The sequence below is a fragment of the Ursus americanus genome, chromosome 23 (genome assembly GCF_024610735.1).
Source record: "Ursus americanus isolate L20-20 chromosome 23, mUrsAme1.1.p, whole genome shotgun sequence".
NCBI lineage: Eukaryota > Metazoa > Chordata > Mammalia > Carnivora > Ursidae > Ursus > Ursus americanus.
The window spans coordinates 24,437,199-24,452,402 of NC_142149.1; the positions used below are offsets into that span (position 1 = coordinate 24,437,199).

General features: G+C 58.1%; 1 protein-coding gene across 1 annotated transcript; it reads left to right on the plus strand.

The window, feature by feature from the left end:
- The first annotated feature begins 2,705 nt into the window (after window positions 1–2,705).
- On the plus strand, window positions 2,706–7,828 carry DLX4 (distal-less homeobox 4). Its single transcript, XM_045773075.2, has 3 exons — window positions 2,706–3,148; window positions 6,599–6,795; window positions 7,207–7,828. Exons 1-3 carry the CDS (start codon window positions 2,893–2,895, stop codon window positions 7,447–7,449), a joined length of 696 nt encoding a protein of 231 aa, XP_045629031.1. The 5' UTR covers window positions 2,706–2,892; the 3' UTR covers window positions 7,450–7,828.
- Window positions 7,829–15,204: the final 7,376 nt, after the last annotated feature.

A 15,204-nucleotide genomic window follows, 5' to 3' on the forward strand; every position in this document is an offset into this window, starting at 1 on the left:
TTTTTTTTTTTTTTTTTTTGCTAGGTCCAGCACAGAAGGGACTCTGGGTACATGACTGAGGGACAAAGTGTCCTTCTATTCATGCTGTTGGTTCCGCCTCAGGAGTACATCCTTTGTGGGGTGTCTGGGTGGCTCAGTTGGTTAAGTAGTTGCCTTCAGCTGGGGTCACGATCCCCGGGTCCTGGGATGGGCCTGGGTCTGGCTCCCCACTCAGCGGGGAGTCTGCCTCTCCCTCTCCCTCTGCCCCTCCCCCCACTCATGCACACGGGGCACAGGCGCACTTGCATGCTCTCTCACTCTGCTCTCTCTCTCTCAAATAAATAAATAAATAAATAAATAAATAAAATCTTTTTAAAAATGTACCTTCTTTGTGTAACCTTCCCCGACAGCCTACTCGACCCCAGAGAGCATTCTCTTCCTTTTTTGCACCCTGAGATGCCATCCCTGGAACCCACCACGCCACTGTTGTGTGGCTGCCTCCTTCCAGAAGAAAGTGATGGTGGTAGATAGAAAGGTTTGGAAGGATATATCCTTGTATGTTCATAGCCCCAGCTCTAAGCTGGCATGGCAGTGGCAGGGCTGGAGTTGGGTAAGAAAGGGGGAAAGTGGGGGCGCCTGGGTGGCACAGTGGTTGAGCGTCTGCCTTCGGCTCAGGGCGTGATCCTGGCGTTATGGGATCGAGCCCCATATCAGCCTCTTCTGCTATGAGCCTGCTTCTTCCTCTCCCACTCCCCCTGCTTGTGTTCCCTCTCTCTCTGGCTGTCTCTATTTCTGTCAAATAAATAAATAAAATCTTTTAAAAAAAAAGGGGGGGGAAGTGGACCCATGTGAAAGTAGCATTTCTCAACTGAGCAAACCCTGCATACCCTGTTGGATGAGAGGGACTAGGTTCTCCAGCCACCCAGAGGAGGAGTCTTCCCTTCTCCTGAAGCGCCAGGGCTTCAGGGTGGAGAGCTCAGAACCATGTGCTTTCTTGGAAAAACTCATCTCTGTCCATTGCAGGGGAGAGTCCAGTTTGAAGCCAACTTGCTCATCTTCCCCTCCGGACACTGACTGGGGGGCTCAACCACCCTTGCACCTCTCTTTGATCTGTCTTAGCCTGGCCATCCCCCAGTGCCTTCTCTTACTCTTCTAAGCCCCCTTCTTTGTCTGTTCTTGGTCTTCTCTTACCCTCCAGTTCTAAGACTGATGCCTTCACTCTGAGCCTTGATAATGGGAGCAAATATGTGTGTGCCAGTCGGGTTGCATACTCAAGGGAGAAAAGGTGCGTAGGTGGGCGTGCTGGGGAATCTCTGGGGACTGGCGGGTTTGGGGATGTAACTGTCTCTCCCACTAACATGAAACAACTTAGATGTGCATGGACAGTAATCACTCAGAGGGTGGATACACACGCCTAAGTGCTTATATGCTTGGATTTCCGGCATTTTTGAGTGTGTACAAGGGCAGTTTGACTTGTTATAGTCGTGGGTCTGTGTAAGAGACAAGTATCGTGCTTTTTTCAGGGATCGTGCTATTTATCTTTGGGTATATGGATGTGCTTTACATCACAGCCCATATACTCCGTATTTGCAGATCCATTAGTGGACCTCTCTGTTCCTGGAGGGATGCTAATGGAAATATCAGCGTAGACCCCTGTGTTTGTATATATGTTGTATTTGAATGGGGCCTGGGCGTAGTTGTCTACCTGGGGCCACAGATAACTCACATACGTGGAACCTGCCCGTCAAGGTCTCGGGTACTAAAGTTTAGAGGCAGGTACTATACAGACTGGAAAACGTGGCCACCAGGACAGGCCCGCCGTGTTTCCTGCGCCCTTGGAATAGTCATCTAACCGGACTCGCCTCCTACTCGGCGGATTTTGTCCCGGTTCGTGCAAGACTTCAGCCTCACACGGCGCCAGGAAAGGCGGGGTGCCGCACCGACAAAGCCAGGACGGCGGATCCCTCCAGCGGCCTGGGGGGGCCTGCGGGAGCCTCCCTGTCGCAAGCGCACCGGGGCCCCTGCCGGAAGCGGAAGCCCGGACGGGGGTGGGGGTGCGGTGAGGCGCAGTCGCGGCGGTCGCGGCGTGTCAGGCCCAGGGCGCCCCGCGGGGGCGTGTGCGCCGCGCGCGTGCGGGGCAGGCTGGCCGCGGGGCGGTACCTCCCCCGACCCGGCGTCTGTTTACCAACAAACTGCCGGCGCTCGGCAGCGACGCATTCCGACTAGCTGAATAAGCACCGCGCTGGCGATCTGGTCTCGAATCCCCTGCGGGTCGGTGGCAGCGGGATCAGAACGGCGGTGCAGGTCCCCGAGCGCTGGAGAGCGCGCCTCCGCCACGGCCCTGCTCCCTTCGCCCTGGGCCGGCCCGGCCCCGCCAGCTCCCTCGCGTTTCTGCCGTTGAGACCGAGGTTCCCAGACTGCCCCAGTCGCCACGACACCGCAGCAGCCCTCTCGGAGAGCCCCCGAGGTAGCTGGGCCTGGAGCGCGCGCACCGCCCCTCCGATCTCTCAGTTCTGAATTTCCCTACCGCGGGCTGCCCCGGGGGGCGGGCCCCGGCTCCAGCCTCGGTGAGGTCACCGCGTGCGGCAGCCAATCCGCGGTGTCTAAGTGGGCGGTGCCCCCGTCGGGTCCCGGGAACCGAACCCAAGAGCGAGACGAGGGGGGCCCCATGGATTTAGGGGGGAGGGGAAAAGCCATGGGGGGGCACCCCTTCGGAACCCCTTTCCCAGGCGCGCGTTCTCCGCTGGAAGAGGCAAAGAGAGACACGTTCCCGGGAATCTTAAGTGTGCGGGAGGCTGGCTGGGGGGCTCATCCGGTCCCAACGCCCGAGGCTCGGAAAAAAGAGAGTTGGCGGAGGGAGCGGACTACGTGCCGGGCCATGGCCTAGGCCCTTCGGCCCCGGCCCCGGCCGCAATGACCTCTTTGCCCTGCCCCCTCCCTGGCCGGGACGCCTCCAAAGCCATCTTCCCGGACATCGCCCCTGTCCCATCGGTAGTCGCTACCTACCCGCTTGGCCTGTCCCCCGCAACCGCAGTCGCCTCCGATCTGCCCTACTCTGGGCCTTATGGCCATCTCCTGTCCTACTCCTACACTGCGCCGGCGACCCCGGGAGACTCCTACCTGCCCTGCCAGCAACCGGCGGCGCCCTCTCAGCCGGAGCCTAAGGCAGGTAAGTCCGGCCGCCGCGGCTCTTCCCACCTCTGGGGTCCTGATCCTGTGCGTCCCTAAACTTCGCCCTCGCCTGGTCGGGCGCAGCTAGCGGGATTCAGACCTTACTCAGATTCCACGGGATCTGGGGGTGGGGGGAGGGCGAAGGGATGGGGCGGGAGACAGGGGGGAGGGGCGGGGGCGAGTTGATCTAGGTCTCCTTTCAAGAACGACCTGGTTTCGATTTGCAGTTGTGTGAAGCCGGGCGGCGGGGCTCCCTACCCCACCCCCTGGAGCAGCGGGGTTGTGTGTACCTACGTGTAACGGAAAACTGAAACAATCCAGATGTGGGTGTGGGTGCCTAGCCCCTGCCCCAGGATTCTTTCCGTCGTGCACTCCTTCCCTTCCCCAAGTCTCCTCTCGGCGTTTGTCTTGTCTCAGAAAGCAGCGTTCAAGCCAAAGCCAGACAAATAGAAGTCAGGTCCCAGCTGGAGGGCTGGGGGCTGATTCGGCTGTACCTCTCTCCCTTGGCTGGTGCCTGAATGTGCCTGACAGAGACTGGAAGCTGGCCTGGCAGAATCTGGGGCTAGGACCCCACCACTCATTTTTCCAAGAATGTAGCCACAGGTGGGTCAGGCAGTCTCTAGTTGTAGATCCCGGCGACCTCAGCCTTGCTGCTGAGGGAGCAGGCCGTCTGGGGCATCTCCACCCGTTGCCTTTGTGGGGGACGGGTTAGGCCCCAGTTCCCGTTGTCTGGAGCAACTTGGAGCCCCTGAGAAAGTGCCTCCTGGAAGGCCTCAAAGAGGCCAAGGAGCTAGCCTGTCTTCCTGATCCTGGGCCTGGTATGGGCAGAACGCTTGTAACACTAGACATACCCATCTGTACTAGCTACAGATTAGAGCTCAGTCCCCTGCCCTCCCTGCTCCCCCCTAATTGCCCCCACAATTGTCAGCACAGTCTCCTCCAAGGATGCACATCCCCTGGGTGGCTTTGCTGGAGTCGGCCTGGATCAAGACATCTCTCTCCCTTACTCCAACATAGGAGCTCAGAAACCATCAGAGCCAGAAGAGACCCTAAAGATCTGGGAGCTCAACCTCCTTGATGGGCAAACTGAGGCCCAAAGAAAGGGTGTGTGTGCCTGTTTTCCAGGCCCTTGGCCCTTGCAAATTGACTTTCACTGCATGAGGCCAGAAAAGAGGATTTCAGGGAATCTCCTCAGAGCCCCCAAAGTTAACTGCCTTCCGTGCCAGAACTGGGGCTGCCTCTCCCAGGCTGCTGGGTCTGTCCCTGCTGGAGGGGGAGCAGTTGGGAGAGGAGGTTTGTGTGTTTGCCTGGCTTTGGTTTTTTTATACAAATGATCTAGTTTCTACAAACGAATCCCTTGGACTCTTCCCTTTGGTACATGGCACACTTGGGTATATTGTGTGTAGTGGGGGTGGGAATAAGATAGCCTTGTCCTTTACAGAATTGTTTATAGGGTTGGTATTTTCATTCCTGCCCTCCACACTCCTAGCCTTCCCTCTGCTTGGTCGAAGGATGAGAGAGTGCAGAATTCCTTTTCTTTACAGAATTTTCTCGGATCCAACGAAAACCATGCCCGTGTTTAGTCTAGATGGTAGCATTTTCTCCTGAAACTGGTGGATTTGCCCGTTCTAGATTGAATGATTGGGGTGTGAGAGAGGGCTTGAGTCCTTTTGCCCCCACTCCATGTCCACTCCTGCTTCAGGGAGAGGTTTGGCTCCAAGGGAGCTGCGCACCACCCCGCGGAGCGGGCGGGTGCGGCGCCGGCGCCTCGAGGGAGGCCCTTGGGCTCCTTGATCGCGACCTGGGCAGATCCAGTCGCGACTTGCCGCAACTGGTGTGGAGAAAGGCAGCTGTCGGGGAAGGAACTTGAAGGGGGCGTCCGCCGGGAGAGCTAGGGCGCCGAGGGCTGGGGGAGTTCAGTAGCCGAGGCTGCCTCCCAGGCGCTGAGCCCCTGCGCTAGCCGCGCGCTCCACGCAGCGAGAGAGGCGCGGGGGGAGGGGGTCGGTCTCTGGGCGGCCAGCCTGGGGCTGCAAGCGGTAGGGTCGAAGCAGGGGAGGCCGGACGGGCGCGGGCGGGAGCGGAAACCCAACGGTTTTTCTGGGAATTGGCCGAGGCGGGGGTCGAGGCGGGTGGATCTGAGAAGCCAGCAGCGCCCGGGGCCACGGGGTAGGGATGCGGGGGAGGTGAAGGCAATCGGCCACCGCGGCCGGCCCAGGACGGGGAACCACACGTCTGGGGGAGCAGAACCGGAGGGAGGGGCGCGGTGAGGGTGCAGGACGCCAGTGGACACCAGCTGGGTCTGGGCACCGGGGCCACGAGCTCTCTCGGCTGGGGCAGCCCGGCAGACCCGCTTGGAAAGCTGCAAACGTGGCCCTAAGCCCGGGGGCATTTCGGCCACTTGGTCCTCCCAGCCCTATCGCCCGAATGGAATGTTTCCGGGGTGCCCTCACCGATTGGCGCAGGTTGAGGCTGCTCGGACGGGAAGAGGAGGACCCCTCGCCCCGCACCCCCCGCATTCTAGGGCCACTGTTACCCCGCCGAGATTCCTAGAGTGGCTGGGCCTGGGGGCAGGAGGTGACCAGACCTCGCGGGGCAGCACGGCAGCGCGATCCTGGAGCGGCCCCAAGGGCCTGCGCTGCCCTCCGCTGCGTGCTTTCCGAACTCCGGCCACCATCCTCGCGAGCCGTAAATCCTTTTGTGAGTGAGGCGCGGCGCAGGAGGCTGCTGCCTCAGTCCCATCGGGCTTCTGGGGTCCCAGAAAGCCGTCTGCCCCAGCCAGCCCGCATGGGGGAGGGGAGAGCTGGTCACTTTTCCTACAGGGTGCGCCCCGGGACAGGGGTTGCGCCTTGCAATAGGGGATGGCAAACCCTGGAGGCCCTTTCTATACTCGGATGCTGGGGGTAGGGGGGCGGGTGCTCATCCTGGCCTTCAAGGCCGCCTGGCCGGGCCCCTCTGACCCACCCCTCCTCTGGCAGCGGGGAGGCTGCCACGCAAACACGGTCTCCGTCCTCTGAGCACTGCTCCGGCGTTCCCTCCGCCAGGAATACCCTGCCCCCGTCAGCTCTAGGCCTCAGCCCGGCCCTCGACCGAGCCTTTCGGCCCCGCCCCACCCCAAGCTGGCGCCACAGCACCCGCCTGAACTCTGACCTCCCGCCCCTGGCGCCACCTGTACCCTCGCTCTGGCCCTTGGCGCTCTCTTCCTAAGGTCACAGGACCCGCAAGAGTAGGAGCTCCCTGAGGGCAAGAACCATTTCTTGTTCCACCTGGCGCCCGGGGGGCGTGGGGTCGGAAGGGGGCGTGGAGCGGAAGGTGGGGGAGGGCCGAGCAGGGCACCTGCCCTTCCGGCTCCTGGGAGGCCTACATGCAAACGAGATGCAAATGAGCTCCTGAAGCCGCGCGGCCGACCCTCTCACCTTCCCGCACACCCCGCCTTGTGCTTGCCTCTCAGACTCGGAGAAGCCGCCGCTGTCCCCGGAGCCCTCGGAGCAGCGCCCGCAGGCCCCGACCAAGAAGCTCCGCAAGCCGAGGACCATCTACTCGAGTCTGCAGCTGCAGCACCTGAACCAGCGTTTCCAGCACACGCAGTACCTGGCGCTGCCCGAGAGGGCCCAGCTGGCCGCGCAGCTCGGCCTCACCCAGACCCAGGTGAGGCCGGGCCTGTCCTTCCTGCAGCGAGCCTTCCTCGGAGGTGTTCTCTGCGAACGCACTCCCCTCCCCGGGGGGGGGGATGCCGCAGGAGTCCCCTAGAGCCCTGTTGCCGCAGTTCTCTAGGGCGTGTTAAGAGCCGGCCCTCGGTTAAGGGTTGGGGGACTGTGTCAAAAGGTGTGTTTGAGCGGGGAGGCGCCGATGCAGGTAGAAGAGGGCACCCAGACCTGGAGAACTGGCTACTAGCTCAGGGGCGGGACCTCCGGCAACTTCAGGGACTCTGGAGGACTGCAGCGTGTCCCCAGCCTCTGCTCCACTCCCAGGACTGCACCGTTGAGTCCCCTTCCCTGGCTCACCACCTTCCCCCCACACACTCCTCATCTTCTCCTCTTTCCCTTCTTCTCTCCCAAGGTAAAGATCTGGTTTCAGAACAAACGCTCCAAATACAAGAAGCTCCTGAAGCAGAGCTCTGGAGGACAGGAAGGGGACTTCCCTGGGAGACCCCTCTCCTTGTCTCCCTGCTCCCCGCCCCTTCCATCCCTCTGGGATCTGCCCAAGGCAGGGGCCCTGCCCACCGGTGGCTACGGCAACAGCTTTGGAGCCTGGTATCAGCATCACTCCCCAGATGTCCTGGCTCCATCTCAGATGATGTGAGACCTGGGAAGGGTGGGTCGGGCCCCCATCGTCCACAAAGCCCAGGACGCAGCTCACCTGCACCCCTTCTGGTCCCGGAGGAAACCAGCTCCAGATGGGGTTTCTCAAGTGGACAAGGAGTTAGAAGAGAACAAGCATGGGGTGGAGTCCTGTCTCCCTTGCTCTGTAACCCAAACAGCCTAATCAAGGACTTTGGTCTTCGCCACCGCCCCCCACCACGACCATGGACAGAGGCTCTGGAGGGAGAGTCATTGGCTGAAGTTCAGACTCCTCCCAGGACCCCTAGTCTTCCCAGCCTTTCCCTGGACTGCAGTCTACCACAGCCTGGAGGCAAAACCAAGAAACACTCGAGTATTTTTTCCTCTCTGTGTGCCTTGGGCCTTGCCCAGCCCTGTTATGAGCAAAAGCGGAAGTGAAGTGGGCATCCCAAGTCTTCACGATGAGCGCCATGATGTGCTCACCGATTTTTCTAGAGGTTGGCCCGTTGCCCCGTGACTGACACACCTCCGCACCATCTTGTGAGGTAGAAGAGATGCCGAAAATGTGGAGTTTGTGGACCTGTGGGCAATTCATGCTCTTCTCCTAAAAAAGCCTTGTTCTTCCCGCGTCTGTTCAGTTGTGATAGATAACACATCCAATGATCCTTATAATTCAACGGGTATTTATTAAGAGTCTATCTCTCCTTTCCCACCCGTAATACCCAACATCCCCACAGGCACACCCTCTTGGGAACCCGTAGGGTAACATTTTGGGGAGAATAGGGGGCAAACGGACTCTCTGGATGAGTGTAAGTAGAGACACCCCCAAATACAGAGGGCGGGCTGGCAGTTCAGCTCCTCACAGCCATCTCTGTCCAAAGGAACTGTTCCTACTTATAACCCACCTAGCGTCCCCCACACCTGGAGCTTTCGGAGATTAAATCTGTACAGAAGCCTGGGCCCTGGCTGTGCGTCTGTTTGTTTCCTGACTTCTAGGGCTGGGGGTTGGGTGCTCATATCTATCTCTCTCTCTATCTCTCTCTCTCTCTCGTCTCCCATCGGACTCTTCAGGCACTGAGCTAGAGGCTTGGATACCAGTTGTGCCTCTACCACTAACTAGCTCCGAAGGGGTAGCTCTGGAATGTTCGAATGACCATTTTCATACGCTCCAGCGCGAAACCAGAAGATGCCAATACTGCAGATGACCAAAGTCTGAAGGGTCCTCACCTGCAAATTCTGTCCTGGCCCAGTTCTGGAGGGAGCCAGGGACTGGAGTCCCCCCGCGCTCCATCTTGTGGTCAGTCCCTGCTCACCTGGAAAGGGGAGATGCCCACTGAGCCAGTCCAGTCCTCCCAGTGTGCGCCTTGGGCTGGAGAGGCCCCAGCCCACCTAGGGAAGGGGGAGGAGAAGAAAATCCCAGAAGGTGCTGGACTTCTCCATCCAGCAAACATGGGTGAAGCGTCTGGTCTGTGTTAGATCCTGGAGATTCCGGGTGACTGAGGCATACAGGGGAGCCAGACAGAGGAGCAGCGACTTGTGTGGTAAGGGCCATCTTCCAGGCAGTAATGCTGGGGCTTCGACTCAGCCTGGACCAGCGGTAGATTCATGGCCTCCACACCCCGCCACACGCAGCACCCAGTGGCAGAGAGGCCCAGGAACAGGGCTGCGAACAATTTAGGGAATCCAGCCCAGCTTTGGCCCAAGGGATTGGGGGAGGGGCCTCCAATTCCAGGCGCAAAGTTCCCGAGTCATCTTCCCCCTTACTGCCTAAACCTGTTCCCAAGCACTGCGAACTGGGGGGCTGCCTTAGTTGGAAAAGTCCACCCAGGCACTTTAAGCCAAGCCCCTGGCCCGAAAGAGGCCCAAGTTGGGGTCTCTGTAGAGTAGGGGGGGTACAAAGTCAGTGGAAAGCCCACTGCAGGAGGCCTGCAATCAGCCCCCCCCAGGACCCTTCTGGGTCAATGGCCACCCCCACTGGCCAAAATACACCTGGAGGGTTATCCTGGGGATGGCAAAAGGCGTGGAGTGGGCCAAAGCCGAGATCAGAGCAGTGAGGAATGAGGGCGCCAAGAGCAGAAACACTCCATCTTCCTCTGGGCCTTCCCCTGCCCCTAGCCCGCAGCTCCACAGGCCCAGCCCCAGGTCCCAGTCCCTCCCCTGGGTCTTCTCGGAGGCCACAGGCCCTCAGGGAGGCTGTTCCTCCCACTGCAGGTTACACTCCTCTTTCCACAGACCCAAGATAAGATCTACCGCCCCATCTCGGAAAGCCTCCAAAGGCGAGATTAATTGGACAGCCCAACACGAGTCGCATCGTTAAAACAACAGCCCAGGTTGTAAAGTTAAGTAGCAGAAGGAGTGTAATTACTCTCCCAGCCAGAGGCCAGCGGCCCCCCCTTCCCTACCCCCATCCACCTGACCTTTCCAGGGGAAAAGGCAGTCCTTTCCACTTGGGAGTTGGTCCGACATCCCTGGGCTCCTGGGTGAGGATAGACTTGAAACCCTAGGGGGGGATGTGCCCCATTCACCTCCCTCAAGCCATCTGAGCTGGAGAAGGCGAGCCCGTGGTTCCCCATGAAGACTCCCTTCTGGGAAAATCAACAATGGAGTGGGGACAAAATCGAGTGGTTAAGAATGGCAGTTTGGGCGTCCAAAGAGTCCAGCTCTGCTGTGTGACTTTTGGCAAGTTCCTTAACCTCTCTCTGAGCCTGGTTTTCCTCCCCACTAAGATGGGAATGCTAATAGGACCTGCTTCGCGGTGTAGCTGTGATGATGGAGTGAGATAGTGCTTGTAACATGCTTGACACGGTGCCTGGAACACCGTGCTTCACAAATGGCATTTATAGCTGCTGGGTGATTATCGGGGAGGAGGGGTCATGGCCAGGGTGAGTTCATACTGCCACCACCATCCATTCACCTCTCACCTCTCTGCCTCCCAAGGGTGGGGAGGAGGATTGGGGCTGGAGGCTGGAGACCTACGCACATTCCTTGTTACCACCATTCCAAAGCAGGGCACAGGCGAGGCCCTCAATGCAGAAGGGCATCTAAAATCAGCCGAGACTGGAGAATGGGAACCAGGAGGCCAGGGCACACTCTCACCTACAAGGGTCTCAGCCACGGGGCGGGGGGGGGGGGGGTGAGGGGGTGGGGTGGGGGGGGTGGAAGCTGACTTGGGGCTTCCCTCCCCTCTCCCCATATGCTATTTTAAGACAGGCCCCCCATTCTCTCCCCCAACAAAATGAGATTCAATTAATTTAATTAAAGCAATTTTGGGAGCAGCTCCTGAAGGTTTTCAGTGTGAGATAATTACAAGTAATTTGCTGCCGTGAAGAGGAAAAGGGTGCACGGGGTCTGGGGGGGAAGGAGGTTAGCGCCTCCCCACCGAATGCACACAGATCTAGAGGGATTCCGCGCGCAATCTTAACTGCCCTCTGATTGGCCAAATTACTTGCAGGTGGGAAGTGGGAGAAGGCGGTGGTGGGAGGGGGCTGGGAAGACACGGAGTGACAGACCCACCCTCCCCCACCCCCAAATCTGCTGTGCAAGGTGGGGGGAGGGAGCTGGTTGATTCCACCCCCCCCCCCCGACAAAATGTCTGCACAGCCCTAGCAGCTGATTACTCAGCTCCAAACCTCATTTGAGTTTGGACGCCTGAACTTGCTTCTGGGATTGGATCCAGAGTCAATGGAATGTTATCCGGGTAGCTGAGGCCCGTGTAGATGGGGTCTTGGAGGTGTAGGACTTCCACAGAAAGTGGAATGTACGTGGGTCCAGAGGGGAAAAGCCAGAGGAGGCTACACTGACTTCTCGCTTCCCAGGAGGTGATGAGGCACCCATTCACCCTCCTCCCCTGATCGAGGCTTGCTAGGCCTGCTGGAGTCTCAGCTCAGTTCTCTCCAGTGTTTGGTGGTGGTGGCAAATCTCTCAGCTCTCGGTCCTCAGGACCACAGAAGCCTCTTCCTCCAGAAAAGCACCCCGCAGGAGTTTCCCACCCCCACACACCTGGATAACCCTTTCCTTGCCAGGACTCCTGTGGCCTCAGAGGGCGTGGGATGGGGGGATTGAAGTAGAAGGGAGGAGTGGGGAGCTGAGACAGAAAGGTGATGGTGGCTTCAGGCCTCTGCAAAGACCCCTCTGAACCCTGCCCACAGACAGCTGGTATTCAAGGGACCAGGGTCTCCCCTTTCCCTGGGAGCCCCTGTTCCAGGAGGTGAGTAATGTTCTTGCAGCTATGGTGGAAAAGAAAAATCCCAAAGTATTTCTCTTCCATGCCCTCCCTTCTCTGCCATCTCTTGCCTTGTTTCTCCCATCCCACAGAGGGGTGAAGAGGAGGGCCTCCAGCTCTGGTTTCTCTCTACTCCAGCCCTTGCCCCACCCCTGCTCTGAGGAGCCCGGCTGTTAGACCCTGGGGGAGCCATTGAGCCCCCGGGGTGACTACTGTCTCTCGCCTTCCAAGATGAAAAAGCCTAGAGAGGGAAAAGTGGCCGCCTCACCCCCTTTCCTGGCCAGCTCAGATGGGTTCACAAGGGGAAATTAAAGACCTTTCCACCCCCATCCTCAAAATACAAACACCCCGGACAATGCACAGAACTGGGCAGGTATGGGGACCCAGGCACGGGGACTCCACAAGGGCACGCACATTTCCCCTGAGGATGGTGCCCACACAGGCAGGCGGACACACAGCGGCACACGTGTTGGCAAGCTGCACGCAGACACGTGAGCGCGTGCGCACGAAGCCCCACTGTGACTGTACAGGGACACGTGCACTCACAGGTTACACATTCACAGAGAGGAGGACAACACACAGGGATGAGACAGGAGGAGGCAGAAGAGAGACAAACATACCCAGAAACCCACAGACTGGCTTCCTGGGGGCGGGGGGTGAGGAGTGGGGAAGGCGCTCTCTCTCTCTCTCTCTCTCTCTCTCTCTCTCTCTCCCCTCCCACCCTCCTCTCACTCTGGCCCTTTGTCCAAGCTCTCTGTCTCCTAGTTTCAGCGAGTATTTCCCTGGTGAACAGCTGGGGACGGAGACTGGATGGCCGCAGAAACCCAGTAATTTTATTATGACTTTATTTTCTTTGTTTCTTGAAGCCTTGCCTCCTCCTTTCCCTGAGCTCCAGCAAGAGCTCTGGGGCTGCCCTTCCTGGCACATCCCATGGCTCCCAGACATGGCCATCAATTCCAGCCAAGGCGCAGGAACCCAAACACTGTCCTCTCTGAGATCCCCACGGATCACCACCACCACCACCCCCCTTCCCAGCCCTGAGGGCAACTCCAGGGGCAAGGAGGGAGGAAGGGGACCTGGGATCACAGGGTGAGGAGGGAAGTGTTCTGCCACTACTTGGGGGGGGGGGGGACTTGGGCAAGTTACGTACCCTCTCTGAAGCTCAGATCATTTCTCTTGCCCAAACGTCTGTGTGTGCACGCGTGCGTGTAATGGTTGAAATGTGTCCACCACCACTTTCCACTCCAGTCTGGAGATTTGTAAGGCAGAGCCTGTCTCCCATCAGACTGGAGGCCCCTGAATACAGGGCTCTGCTTCCCTCCTCAAAATAGATGGATTCGGCAGCTCTTTCCAACCCCATAGCTTGATGACTCCGAGGTGCTCAGCCCCATTGGCATCCTGGGGGACATGTCTGGCCAGCCCAGGAAGGGAAAGGAGTTGGCCCCAAGCTTCCTCCAAACATCAAGGATTCTGATTCAGCGCCTCACAGTGCCAGGCCTTCAGCTTCTCTGGCCCCAAAATGGAGAGATTACTTCATTTCCAGGGGAGGGTGCCACTCTCTGTGGAATATATGTGGAATGGATTCCTCTCCACTGCGTCTGAACCCTCCCCTTTAGAGTTCAGTTGAATTTTGGGTCAGATGGAAGAGAGACCCTTGGGCCAGCATGAGGAATTCCACTCTGGTCTGTGGCCCCCACTCTCTTACCCTCCCCACTTCGAACTAATGAAGAACATATAGGCTGAATCATGAGGCCAGGAGCAGGGCATCAAATTATCCGACAGAGGTCATGAGGCTAGCTGGGAGGCATCATTCTTTCCCCCTTGGCTCAGGAATCCCCTCAGCCTAAAAGCCCACTCCCAAGATCACCTTCTCCGTCCTGTTTTGCCTGACCCTTCAGGACTCGCCCTCAGACTGAGTTCCCAGAGAACAGGGCACTGGCCTCCCCTCTCAGACAGGGGGCTCCCCCACTCAGTGGTTCCTTCCTCTGCCGGATCACCCCTCTCCCAGCCCTGGTGCACGCATTCTCTTTGGGGTGGAGGGCCGAGGGCTGACTTTTCATAAGGGCGCATGACTCTTGCCCAGGTCCCACCCCTCCCACTGCCCACCATGCAGGCTGCAGAGCCCCGAGACCACTCCTCTAGGGCTGGACCCAGCAGTTGCTTTCTCTGTCTCTGCAAGCTGGGGCCTGTTGCAAACTCCTCCTCCCAGCCCTGGAGCCACCGGGAATTCTTTGCTCCAACAGATCCTGGGGGAAGCCAGACTGCAGGAGCCTTCTGACATGCCTCTGCCCGGCTCCTGTCACATTCCCCAAGCCCAGGGGGATCAGCTGGATCTCAATGTAGGCTTCTTCCATCCCTTGTGACCTCCTCAAGCCCTCCCACCTCCCTTTCCAAAGCCTGAATCTGCCCTGGGACTCATCCCTGGTCTTGGATCCCTCCCACTCCCAGCCCGTTGGCAGGCCTGTCCACGCAAGAAGACTTATTCCTCCTGGCTCCTTGAAAAATAAAATGTGTCTCCTCTGGGGAGACTTCATGGAGTCTCTGGAATGCAGACACGTAGCTCAAAGGCCTTGGGCGGGTCACTTTACCTTCCCGGGTCTTCATTTCCGCACCAATGCAGTGGGGATAATGATCAAACTATCTCAGAAGGTCATGGAGACAGGGAGAGTGTCTCGTTGGTGTGTTGTGAAATGTATCAATCACGCCAGGGCATATGGTGACTTACGTCTTCATCTTGGCCATGCCGATTTGGTGCCAAAAAGTGTCCCTCTTCCCCTACCCACCTAAATTCTCCTCTGACTCACCAGCTTACCATGCAATGGTGAAGAGGACAGTTCCAACTCCAGGAACACAAAATAGTAAAGAACCAAGGCCTGGGTTCAAATCCAACTCTGTGACCTTGGGCAAGTTTCCTAACCTCTCTTACCTCACCTTCTTCAACTGGAAAAGTAAGATAATGGTAGTACGGTCTTTACAGAGTTGTGGTGGGGACTACATGAGTGAAAACACAAAAGGTACTATAATAGAGTAAGGATTCAGCAAGGATTGATTAATTATCATCGCTGTCTCTAACCAGAAAAACCTTCTGTGTCCAGAAGAGATCTTGCCCAAGCCCCCCTGTTCCTCTGTTGATCTCCACCTGCAAGTGGAACCCTAGTCTAGTTGTCTTCCCCAGAAACCCAGCAACGTGAGTGCTGGGCTACATTTCAAAGCTGCTTTGAGAAGAGGGAAGGAAGTTGTGCAGGAGGCTGGCTACGGGGTGAGGATATCTGATTGTGTTTCTTAGGACAGCCCTCTAGGGTCCCCAGGTGAGGAGGGACTTGAAGCGGTGAGACCATCCAGCGGCTGCTTGGCTCGGAGCTAATGCAGAGGCATGTGAGGCCCTGGACTTCTGCTTTCATCAAAGGTCACCCCTCCCATCACCCCAGAATGCTTTCTACTAAGCTAAGAAGCACAGGTAAAACCATTCCTTTTTACTGATATTTGATTGTATACCTAGAAAACTCAAGAGACTCTAGGGGGAAAAAGCAGAATTAAGAACATTTTGGTAGAGTG